The 13,039-nt window shown below is 39.3% G+C and overlaps 2 protein-coding genes across 2 annotated transcripts; both read left to right on the top strand.

Annotated features, from left to right (window-relative positions):
* The first annotated feature begins 2,924 nt into the window (after positions 1-2,924).
* Positions 2,925-6,528, top strand: LOC140950185 (uncharacterized). Its single transcript, XM_073399382.1, has 2 exons — positions 2,925-4,360; positions 4,807-6,528. Exons 1-2 carry the CDS (start codon positions 3,031-3,033, stop codon positions 6,204-6,206), a joined length of 2,730 nt encoding a protein of 909 aa, XP_073255483.1. The 5' UTR covers positions 2,925-3,030; the 3' UTR covers positions 6,207-6,528.
* A 2,355-nt stretch (positions 6,529-8,883) lies between these two features.
* Positions 8,884-12,633, top strand: LOC140949723 (protein Wnt-8b-like). Its single transcript, XM_073398860.1, has 6 exons — positions 8,884-8,945; positions 9,657-9,693; positions 10,032-10,188; positions 11,261-11,529; positions 11,658-11,695; positions 12,037-12,633. Exons 1-6 carry the CDS (start codon positions 8,884-8,886, stop codon positions 12,530-12,532), a joined length of 1,059 nt encoding a protein of 352 aa, XP_073254961.1. The 3' UTR covers positions 12,533-12,633.
* The last annotated feature ends 406 nt before the right edge of the window (positions 12,634-13,039 follow it).

Below are 13,039 nucleotides of genomic sequence, written 5' to 3'. Positions count from 1 at the left end.
CAAAACAATTTTATCACAGTTTTTAAAATGTCATGACTTTACCACAGACTCGAAGTAATCGCCTGAAATCAGGCTACCTTAAAGACAGTTTAATCAGGATTTGAAAAGTACGGTCCCAAAAGTTCCTTAATTTCTACTACGCTAAGATACTAGAAAGCATTAAGTTCATGCTCGTTGCTAACAACTCGAGAGTCTCTTATAAGCAGCCAGAAGTCATGACTTTTTAAAAAGTTTTTAAAGGAAGTGAAGCGCCAAGAGATTTCAAAACGACTTTACCGCAGGAACGTGCAGACGGTCTGAACTTTTTGAAAGCAAATTTCAAAACAATTTTATCAAAGTTTTTACTCGAAGTAATCGTCTGAAATCAGGCTACCTTAAAAACAGTTTATTCAGGATTTGAAACGTACGGTCCCAAAAGTTCCTTTTCTACTACGCTAAGCTACCAGAAAGCATTAAATTCATGGTCGTTGCCAAAAACTCGAGAGTCTCTTAAGCGGTCAAAAGTTATGACATGCATTTTAAAAAGTTTTGAAATGAAGTGAAGCGCCAAGAGACTTCAAAACAACTTTACCACAGAAACGTGAAGACGTTCTGAACTTTTTGAAAACAACGGAAGGTGCCACTCGTCCATACATTACTGCACGTCTGTGTTCGTTAAATCTGTCCTTGAGACGTCGCTTAGTTTCACCTATATATTGTAAATTACAACGGTTACATTGATCCATGTAGATCACATTTTTAGTGTTACAAGTAATGTGTGAAGTGATGGAGCGTGTTTCACCTGTAGCGTAAAAGGTATAACTTCTGAGGCCGTTAGTAATGTATGGACAAGTGGCACCTTCCGTTGTGGTTGTGGACAGAATTGTGCAGTCGACAAAACTAACATTAAATCTAAACCCACTACTGTTTCTGAACACTTTCTCTCTCACTCTAACCACTCTCATACTGACATGCAGTTAATCCCACTAGAGAAAATTCATTCTTCACGTGACTCAGTTCGTAAGGCCAGGGAGTCGCATTTGATAGATAAGGCCATGACTCTCGAACCTCATGGCCTAAACCGCCGTGACGAATTATTGTAATCCATATCCTTAGTATTTTTCCTTTCCAGTTTTTATGTTGTACGTCATTTCCGCCTCTCCCTTTTATTGCGACATTCTCCATTTATATTATATTGTGATTGCTACATAAGTACAGTAACATCTGTAAACCTGAAGAAGGCTGGTATGGCCAGCCGAAATATTGTTATAAAAAAACAATACACGTTGTTTTAAATCAGCTTTGTAGTAGTCTTTGGACTTCTCGTTCTTGGTTCTTTATATTTTGGCTGATTTGATCTCTTTTCTAGAGATCCAACGTTTACAGCTAGCAGGATCTTCGTCCATGGTTTTTGCAGTTAATTTAATTCTCTTTTTAATAGGGCTAAAAAAAAGCGTGGGCCACGCCCAGATCCGTCTCCTTTAAGGGTTTAATTCAAAATTTCCGACGAGCATCCCCACCCCTTTCATATGCGGAGTCCCCCCCCCTTCCCGGGCAAAGCAGTAATGAGCGGTATTTGAAATTGAACGTATAAACACGACTATAGGTAAACTTCGGAACAATTTGTAGCAAGAATATTTCTACTTTCCACAGCCAACACCATGGCGTGCTATACAACAGGAAACAAAAACAGACACTACATCTACATTCTTTTTTTTTTATAAGAATATTGTTTTCCCGGGCCAGGCTGAATATTCTTATTTTTCCGCCGATTCTAGGCTGTAAATATTCTTGTATTATTCTTAACAATAGCTTATGACATTTCCGTTTTAGAATATATTAAGGTATCAATTATAGTTTTGTTAAATATAGTTAGCTAGTTTTGCCTGCGAAGTGCAGACGTATTTCCGGTCGTCGCTTCGAGAGAAGAGACGGCCGGAAATACATCTGCGCTTCGCGGGCTACATAAAGCATGACCAGTGGTACTTATCAGTTACAACACTTACACTAGTGGTTGAATTTGGAGGTAGGCTATCACTCGAAATATTTGCAATGATTTTGTGTTTTCGTTCATATCAATTATCACACTTCATCCACAGACTCACAGGTTAAACAACACAATGAACAGTTTCGTAAGGAAATACTGGCCAATAGCTGTACATGTCAGGGCCCAATGATCACAGTTAAGACACGTTTGGCTTTCACAACAGAGCATGCACTCAAAGGATAAAATTACAGAGTTACCGTTCAATTGAATGGTCCCCCCACAGACTCAAAACTTAGTAGTACCACCTTGCTAATCCACAGTACCGTTAAACACGAAAGTACTGCTCAGTAACTTTTATTTAAATGGCGACATATTTTAAACCATCCTTATATTGCTCACTAACCATTTAGCTAGAATCACCCTACACAGCATACACGTACTAAACAACAGTGCCAAAGCGGTTTACTGTTCAGTAACTTTTCCATTGAATTTCCACACTTTTTCAGCCACTGGCTCACTAATTTTAATTAAATTTAGAATTACCCTCCACGGCACACTTAACGGCACCACAGGAAAGTACTTCTTGGTAGCGTTCCTTTGAAAATGTGACTGACTTGCAGGACCAAGGAGAAGAATTTTTTTATAAAAGCACAATTGACGATATCTTTTATTCTAGACATGTTGTTTCCTACTCGACTTTTGGACAGTTTAAACGGTTAAGTCGCATTTAATATAATCATTAAAGCTTTTGCACAAAAAAAAAATCTTAATTCTACACAATACAATATACACGATATATCCGCATCTACATCTACTTTAGCTTAAACTCTTTGAGACTACTTACTTACTGACTAAGACTTTTTTTCGGTACCAAATGCTGGGCCAAATATAAACCAGGACTCATTGCCTTAATATTATCTTATTAAACAGTAATTCTTTGTTTATTACTACAAGTTTGCAGATCAGACAAAACACTTGACTACAGTTGTAGTACTCAGGTTTCTTCAACATCGCATTGAGGATCACAGATGACACTGTTGTAGATGCGGATATGAGCGTAAAGGATGGAGTGTTTTCGACAAAACGGCATAAAACGTTTGTTTCTATCCCCAAGACGACTTGGAAGAACAAGGGTTTTCCTTTCGGTAATGGTTGCTTTGGCGATTTTACATTTATACCTCTTCAGCAGCGAACGTTTCCCGCTCGATCGACTGATTAGGCGTAGGGATGCAGGCAAGATGGCGAGTTTAGCTACACTAGTCGCTGATGTTAATCTTCAAAAGGCCAAGGACTCAAATAGTCGGCCAGGGAAGCTGGCTGGCTACGAAAATCAAAACAAGAATAGCAAAAATCCACCACCAGTTTCGCGGCCAAGTTTAGTAACAACAGATGATACAGAAAGAACTGACTCTTATGAGAGCAGCTCGCGGGTGACGTTAATTCCAACAAATGCGACTAAAGAACGAAGCCATGGTCGCTGCAAAAAAGATACGTTCCTCACGAGGTCGAACAAGCATACTTATGGCACTTGCACGCCACATAAAGCGGCTGACGATGCTTGTGGCCTTGCCGAAAGACTTTACTTTTACGACCCTTCTTTATCTGAATGTAAGACAAACAAGGAGAAAGGCGAAATCTGTTCTTTAACCAATAAAATTGTTAGGAAGAGAAGAGTACTTAAAGCTAACTGCGACAGCCGAATATGCAGAAAATTTGAAACTCACAAGAATGGCAAATCTCAAAGTGATTCGTTGATTTTTGGTGTCTTTGTGTTAGATCCGGAAGAAGGGCTTTTGAGGTCTGCTAGAAACTTTTCACAAGTTTCAGAACTAGAAACACAACTACCGCGGATAGCACTTCAGTCTTTCCAAAACAAGTTCAACTTCGTATTTGTTAAATGCTTTAGTGCAGCGAATGAGCAGAGTTTGTTTTCGCAGTTGATCACCATTCCAGCAGAGATCACGACTGAAAAGGCACCAAAACAAAGAGCGAAAAATACCATAAATGTAAACATTGTACTGTTGGATTCCGTCTCTAGACCACACTTTTACCGCTCCCTACCCAAAACAATCCAGACTTTTAAGACACTGACGCAGAGAGCACTCTCAGCAAAAGTGTTTGACTTTGAGCTGTTTCAAGCTGTGCACGGACACACGACGCAAAACGAGCACGCGCTATTCACTGGTCAGCTGCTGCCAGAGTTAGACCCAGAGGTGAGGTCCCCTTCGGTGAAACCGGAAGTGCTTTTCGGACAATTCAAAACTGCTGGATACCAGACCCTATGGCAGGAAGATCTATGTTGGACGAGTCGTTGGGGACTAGTGAATGACCTGGCTGTGGATGACTGGGAGGAACTGCAGAGCAAACTTAAAGAAAGCTTTGTGGAAAACACGGGTAATCTTTTAACTCACAATTGTTACAAACTACAACAAAAAATTGCGACGTAGCCGATGACTGCGTGGGTTAGTAGAAAAGGGCTAATTGGCAGTCATCAATGTTCTCTTGTACCGTAGCCTGTACCACAGACCTTTTTTCTCTCTAGACATCGTCGAGCGCGAGCGCGCGCGAAAGAAAATAAAAACCGCGGTAGATTGTGTGACCGTACGGCCAAGGAATTGATGCATCCTCGCTTGGCTCGCGCGTAGAAATAGGAAATACGTCTGTGGACAGGCTAGCGGGGTGAGTGCAAGGTATATAACTCAAACGCTAGCAATAAAACGATGCCCTATGAAGCTAAAATGTTTATGTATGAGAAAGCTCAACGTTCCTTTTCAGCAAAGCCCCTTATGATGTTTTGCCGAAAGATAATAAAAACATTTTTTCGCTTTTAAAATTTACAGGTTTGACACATTCAAGCTGTGAAGTTCTAGAGTCGTATGGGGTGGATAACCCGTTTAACGGTCCCGATCAAATCTGCTTCAATGGCAGATTACAACACGACTACATTCTGAAATATACAGCAGACCTGCTAGCGACGATCAGCACTTCTAGGAAATCTCGTCCGTTGTTCTCTTTCACAAGCCTTAATGTTGGTCACGACGATGAAGGGCGAAGAATACAATCGCTAGACTCCGATCTAGCACGTTACGTTACTACTATGGCGACCAATCAAGACACGCTAACAATTCTTTTGGCGGACCATGGTAATACGTATACCGAGTACACTTATACAAGCTTGGAAGGTCGCTTTGAGATGTTCCATCCAAGCCTATTCATAATAGTGCCAAACAAAGTCGCAGGACTTTTGGGCAAGGATGCTATGAACGCTTTGGAAGTGAACCAAAGGAGACTGGTAACCATGATCGACTTGCATCGATCTTTTATGTCACTTGCTGGGCCGATAACAAGATTTGTTAACCCGACGGGGATATTTACTCCCATATCGCCTGGTCGAACATGTCACGACGTCGAGCTTAGGACACCAAATCTATGCGTATGTGAAGGATGGGACAGTCCCACGACTAACGATTCTTCAAAAATTTCCCTCGTAGAGTTCGCAGTGGGTCAACTTAATAACTTGATATTAGCACAGTTCACGAAAAATCCGAAGAGCAAAGCCGCGAAGCAATATCCTGTTTTAGGCGCTTGCAAAAGACTGCGACCTTTGCGATTCGAAAATGTTCGCGAACGCAGTTCCAAAGAAGACGGGGCTCTAATCACGACTTTTGACGTTTACGTTCGGGCGGGAAACGTCGTAAAACACGATGAAGATGTTATCCACTTGGAGGTGAAATCAAAGGCTGTGGCTGATTATCATTCGTTGGAAATGGAGTTGATCCATTTCGATAGACTGACGCTGTTTGGGAAATACACGCTATGCGCTGACCAGGATGTACTACCCAAACTGTGCATTTGTTCAGAAGAAAAGGACTGGGAGAATAGAACCACGAAATTAGAGGAAGTTCCATGGGCTGATTACACTACATTTTTATTCAAAAGCGCCAAAGCCCAATCTATTGGTGATTTCGAATGTTTGGTTTTGATGACTCGAAATCACAGTTCAGGGCAAAGTTTAGCCATCGAAGTCGCAAACGCATGCCCTTATGAAAGTTTTACATTGGACATTTCAGCCGTTTTTGCGAACTTAAAGCTTTCAAGGAAAATTCCCTTTGAAATGACTAGTCAAGCTGGAAGCATTAAATTTGCGTTTTCCGCTCAAATTGAGACTAATTACTGGGACGCGCACTTGGATGTTTCTGTGAATATAAAGAAGGTGTCAACAACGCAAATATTGAAATAAAAATTCAGTCCAAGTTTACTTATACAAATCACTGTTACAATTTTCACAGCCAAAGGACAAGAAAACTGCTTATGCAAACTTATTTTCAAATGGAATCATTGGGATGACTGGCACAACGACAACTTTTAGAAAAACATCGTTTAACAAATTTTCACTTGTCGTGTTTTTAGCACAAACGTGAACTTATTAATCTTAGTCTTTTACACTTTCTGCGAGAAGGCCACGCACGTCAATTATAGAGAAGTTCTTTGCTGATGGTTTTTCGCATCTTCACATTTCGTAGGGTATTTTTCTTCTAGTCCGACGCCAGCTATGGGTGCTTGATGACCTGACTATTTCCTAAACTTTTCATGAAGAGAAAAATAATAGTATCTGTGAAAACTTAAGTCTTTTCTCTGGCAAAGAATTGATAATAATTTTAAAGTGGCTTCGCCCACAAGCTATTGTTAGTAAAAAGTCTCACCTCTCTTTCAGATCCCCTAAAAATGCCGAAATCTCGCACCCCGCCTCGCGCGCATTAAATAATCTCGCACCTTGCCTCGCATGACATCCTTGCAAAAGAATGTATTGTTTCGGGGATGTTTTGATGGAATTGGCTGTTTCAGGAAACGATATAATAAAATCATGCCTCAAAAGTACTTCAATAGCTTTAATTTTAAGTACGAACTTTCTAGAGTTTAAACAGAATTGAACAAGCATAAAGCCCAACAGGAAAAAAAAATGCGAGAACCAAAAAAGGAAAAAAAATATTTAGGAAGCTGTTACGTTAGTAACTTTGAAAAAAGTCTTCGAGTGACTCTCGCGTCTAGTTTTCGGCTGATTTAGCAACAGAACGGAAAGTCATTTGACGACGGGAAAGCGCGCGGAAAGGACTAAACTCGACTTCCAATGCCCAATTGGCTGCTCTGCTATTGGTCAGGCCAGTTGTTTGATTTGCGCGCGCCGTCGTCAACTGACGTTCTCGTTCTGTTGCTTAATCAGCCTAATGTCACAACTGTTATGAAAAAACGATAGCACTTGCTTGGATAAAAGAGTAGACTCAAACAAACCCTCAAGCGTGTCTTAAACTATTAAACTTAAACAATTAAACTTGAGTGGCCTGACACACGCGCTATGATTGTACTAAAATCAAACTACTTGTCATACAGTACGAGCTCGATCGAGAAATACCTACTTTCCCTGGGTGAGAATTTTAACGCGTGCTCGCGAATTTCGACCACTTTCTTGTAGACTACGAAGAGTCTCTCTTTTTTCTTCGTCCGTTGAGCTCAGCGCACGAGACACGAAACTGACTATGCGAAAATGACCACGCTTCACCGCTCGCTCGCGCGCGCGTGCTCTTCCCTCACAAAATGTGAAGTAAAAGAGAGACGGCTCACAGTCTAAGTTGTCAGAGGACAATGAAGGAACGTATTAGGTCTGCATTCGTCGGTGTTTCGATTTGTTTTCATTGTGGACAAAAATAAAGTAATGCTTTTCTTCTTCAGCAAGTTCCACAGCAAGTTCTTTATTTGCCAGTATTAACAATGGTCTACTGGAGAGTACGCTATGAATGGACAGGCTTTGTGGTGAAAAAATTGCAAGGTTAATCGTAATCAGGGGGTGACATAGCTTGTTATACTACCAATAGCAAATTTCCCTTTTCAAGCAAGTTGTTTTTGGAATAATAAGACAAATTTTCGAGCTAATCCGAGGGTTTAAGTTAATTAATCCTCTCGAAATTTTTTTCATACAAAAACTTGCTCTTAAAAAAAGATGTGGCTAACACAAAAAGTACATTTAAGTAAACTGCTCATCATAAATCAAATCAGTTAGCTATAAAAGATTGGGAAAAAATTTTTCTTAAAAGCATTTTAAGAAATTTTAAAAACGTTAAAAAATATGCTACAACGTTTCGACGTGCTCGGCACCATTATCAAGTCAAGAAAACAAAGGCGTTTAAATAAAATAAAAGATTAAACTGAATCTTTTCTCTCAAGGGAAAGCCTAGCCGACGAGGTTGTCTTAACATCGTGGACAATTGATTTTACCAACTCAGTTGATCAAACTATCTGCGCAAATATACGCTGAAATATTTCGATATTTTTCAACTGTCGCGCGCTTGTACTGTATTTCGATGGAAAAACAGAATGAATTGTGAACGGACTCGTAAGACTTCATTACCGCATAGAAAATATTCGAACAGCCAGTGCATGCTCCGGAACAGTTGATGAAATGAACATTCTCATTTATGTGACAGAGGATTTTGCTACTTGTAGATGTACGATAGAAAAGAACTTCGGTCTAAGACATCCGGTTTTACACCAGGCTGAATAATACAAGAACTGTTTCTCTGGACTCATGCAGAACTAAAAGTCGAACCATTTCAAAATTACTTGCGAGAAAAAGTGAAAAACTAGACCAAAAACTTTGTTTTCAATCTGATTGTTTTAAAAGAGTCTCACCTCTGTCATTACGTCAATAAACATCTCACCTCTCTAATTTATGCTAGCAACTCGCACCTCGTTTCGCGCGAGTTGCTTTTCTTTTGTTCGCGTGCTCAATTAATCAACCTTTTGTGATTGATTTTATCAAACAACAAGTTCCTCAGGTATATAAAGACAGATCTTACAAACTCGTAAACAGTTGATTTCATCTCTCAAGCAAAGAAGATCAAACGTTCAGTATAAAGGTTACTATGATGTTCTCTGTGGTTCTTTCCGTTTTGTTTCTGACACAGCAAGGACTCTGTAAAAGCAAGTAAGTTTTAAAACTTCTTTTATAAACCTAATGTTAGAAGCAAGTACAAAAAAGGATGCACGTGGAAGGCGACAAGTAAATAATATTCCAAGCGTACTGGACTAAGTTGCGGACGACAGGAAAGTAAAAGTTTTAGGTAGAAAGACACAAAAGCAACACTTCGTAAGCCAGGCGATGATAAGTAATAAGTCAATTTCGTGTTATTAACTTTACTTTGAAAGCAAGCGAGACAATTTACGCGCGTGGAAGGCGAGAACCTCGCTTCCCGCCATAAATCTTATCCGAAGACACAGGCAAACTACAGTTATAATTTCATAAAATTTAAAAACGTAACTAAGTTCCGAGGAACGACAGAGTAAAAGTTGGAACATAAAGTTTTCACAGAAATATTACCACGCTAGTTGAAAGTTAGATCTAATACTTGTTTGATGAAAGAATTGTGATAACGTTAAAGTATGGTATTTGACAGTATTTCCAAGCGTATTAAACTTAATTGGGAACAGCGGAAAAGTTAAAGTTGAAACATAAAGATGAAGAAAAATAACGTTGTCGAGGAGTATTTTAGGCTCAGAGCAAACTAGTTTACACGGAAATATTACAACTACAGTTGACAGTCAGATCCAACACTCGACCAGTGAAAGAGTAGAGTATTTGCCCGGAGTCTACGATTATTCTTGATAACTAAAATTTTATTTTGTGTTATTGTTTCAGATCCGGCGACTCTTCAAGCAACACCCTTCAAAACAAGGTATGTTTCAATACAAAGTCGGTTAGCGATGCAAGTCGAAATGAAATGAAATAACATACAGTACCACCTTAAGATTACTGCAACTCTGCCGAACGGTTTGGTTAACCTTTGTAATTTGGTTTTTCGGTTCCTGACATAACATTAGTGGCATCATAGTATACCATTCCGCGAACGGCTGGCCTGTAACTTACAGAAGCTTTTCTAATAGTTTTATTCCTTCGCGAAACAACTTTTAATTGCTCCAAGAAATTCATTATCCTGTATACACATAGTTTAAAAGTTCAGATAATTTCGTGTCGATATATTTCTAACTCTTTAACTCTTATTTTTATTGCTAGAATTATCCTTTGTTACTGCGCATTGTCAAAGAGGGAGGCCATCGTGGATTACAGGAATGTCAGAGACAGTTTAAGAAAGAGATATGGAACTGTTCCCTGGTCAACAAAAATGTGTTTCAGCAGTTGCCTATCTTTGTTAAAACCACTTTGCCACAGGGTAAGTACCTGACACTGTTGTTTAAGATAAGGCCAACAGCCAGTGAATAGGTTCGACAACTGAAAATTTTTAGCAATAACTAAACACAAACTAAGGGACTGACTTAGGAATATTTATTATGAAGACATCAGATACATTTATGATGTAAGAGCGTTCAACATCAACCATCCCATCAACTTATACAATTGGTGTAAATTCTTCACGGAGCCCAGAAGGGCTTCTGAGACTTTCTAGGCACTTTTTTTATTCAATGATATGCAAAGAAATCGCCGGGTATTTTGACTTTTACCCAATGTTTCTAATGTTTTTAAAGTACTATCAGAAACTGGAAACTTACGTGCGAAGTTAAATATTGAAAATTTCCGTTTTAAAAAATTCTTCCTTTTAGGAATTTTAAATGGCAGCTTTTATGAAAGACAAAAGTTGAGTCTGACTAAACAGTTTTTCACATAATTCTAGTTTAGCGCGAATGGGTCATGGGATAAACGCTTATCAAAGAGTAATAGAGTACCGAAGTGATGACGTCATAAAAATGAAATTTGTGAAATTATGGGATTTGTTAAGATATTCTGAAAGAACAACGTCCAAGACACCTACTCGCCAAAAATTAGCAATTCGGGGCAAATTGTCTCTGAGATATTAGCCCAGTTATGCTGTGACGACTCCATACAAATCCTTCTAAATTTGGCTTGTTTCATAAGATTAGGAACCAGGTAAGATTTAGAAGGATTTGTATGGAGTCATCGGAGCATAACTGGGTTAATATCTCAGAGACAATCTGCCCCAAATTGCTAATTTTTGGCGAGTAGGCGTCTTGGACGTTGTTCTTTCGGAATATCTTAACAAATCTCATAATTCCACAAATTTCATTTTTTATGACGTCACACTTCGGTACTCTATTCTTCCAAAAACGGCGAAGCTAAGTCTTACCTCGTGTCAAGAATACAACAGAGCCTTGCAAAACTGATCATCATCAAGGATTGCCAAGAGACTCAAGAAGACTCTCGGTGAACCTCTAATAACATTTGATCTATGTTGCTAATCTAACAATGTAATCTTTAAATCTTTACAGCCACTCGGGAAACAGCTTTTCTCCACGCCATCAGCAGTGCCGCCATTACACACGAGATCACTCTTCAATGCGCGCGCAATAGAATCCCCGGATGTAGATGCGGGAAAACAAGAAAACAGTTGCAAGGAGACCGTGAGTGGGAATGGGGCGGATGCAGCGATAACACCAAATATGGAGAAAAGGAGACGAGACGCTTCATCGACAGACTAGAGAAAGGAAACGACGCTCGCACAGCATTCAACCTGCATAATAATCAAGTGGGAAGGAAGGTAAACTGACTCGACACTATTTATCCTTCGAATAAAATCGGCAAATGTGTGTCGTGACCAATCATAAGAGGTAGAAGATTTAAAAAGTTAAAGGAGCCATGTTACGAATTATGCCAAAATTCTAACAGAAGGAACTACCTAAAAAAGTGGGCCCGGATGGACAAAGGTTTGAAGTTATAGGTGTTTGAAAACTTGTTGACATAACAATTCTTTTTCTAAGTTCATTTTCGTTGTTTATATCGTTTGGTATAATGCTCGGGATTTTGTGGCTGAGATTTTGTCGTCCATAGGGAATTTCTTCGTCATCGTTTTAAAAAGAATCCATCAAATCTCGTGGGACATACCACAGTTCCTTAGACTTCCTTTGTACATCCGCAAATTGCGCTACTTTTCAATTTCCAAGTCCTGTAATTAAACATGCACGATGACCTACATTGATTGACTCGAGCGCAAACTTTACCCAGCAGTACTTTTGTCTTGCCAGTTTTAACTACAATGGTCTGACAGAGTGATTGTTATTTGTTTAAAACAGGTTGTTCGAGGAAGCCTCAAAAAAGAATGCAAGTGCCATGGCGTCACTGGCAGTTGTAACTTGAAAACCTGCTGGAAGCAGCTGGCTCCTTTTGCCGTTGTCGGATCAGTGCTCAAGCAGAAATACCTCACAGCTGTTCCAGTATCATTCAAAAAGAACAAACTTCACGAGAAAGAAGGCCGGGACAGACCGTTATCAAGGAAATCCAAGAAGCTTGTTTACTTAGACTCGTCCCCAGACTACTGCGTACGAAATACTACAGCTGGCTCTCTTGGAATGCTGGGAAGAACCTGTACAAGAGACGCTGGACACACCGAGGAATGCAGATCTCTTTGTCAATCTTGTAACTTGCGGGCTCAAACCAAAGAACATTACAAACAGATCAAGTGCAGATGTAAATTTGTGTGGTGTTGTACTGTGAAATGCGAGTTATGCACTGTCAAATATTCGCTTACAACTTGTTCAAAATAGACCTACACCATGCGGAAAGAAGTTCTAGATGTATTAACTGTAAATTAGGTTTTTATCCTAAAATAAGATCGAGGAAAGAAACATTAGGTAGCTTTTCTAAGTTTTTTTTCTTGTTATGACGTGTTAGGAATCGTAAGCATTTTATGCGAAAAGAGACTCATTGTATTTCACCTTCTTAGAGCAAGATGTTCTAAATGTATTAATTGTAAATTAAGTTTTTAATCCTATAATAAGGGTAATGAAAGAAACATAACGTAGGTTTTGTAAGTTGCTTTTTCTTGATACGATGTGTTCGGAAAATGGATTGATCGTGTGCATTTAGGCATGCGTCGAAAGCTAGTTTTTAGCGGTTTCAAAACGTTGTATTAAGTTTCTTGACTTCCTAGTCTTTTTATATTATATAATGAGGGATCTACTCGCTTGAATATTGTGTAATAAATTCTGTTGTTACGTATGTCACGCTTCGTGTTTCTTTTGGGTTTAGGAATAGATTTGAAAGGATCATTA

Source organism: Porites lutea, chromosome 10 (assembly GCF_958299795.1).
Source record: "Porites lutea chromosome 10, jaPorLute2.1, whole genome shotgun sequence".
In the NCBI taxonomy this organism is placed as follows: Eukaryota; Metazoa; Cnidaria; class Anthozoa; order Scleractinia; family Poritidae; genus Porites; species Porites lutea.
The sequence above is the reverse complement of the archived record's forward strand: the minus strand, read 5'-3'. Positions and strand labels throughout refer to the sequence as shown.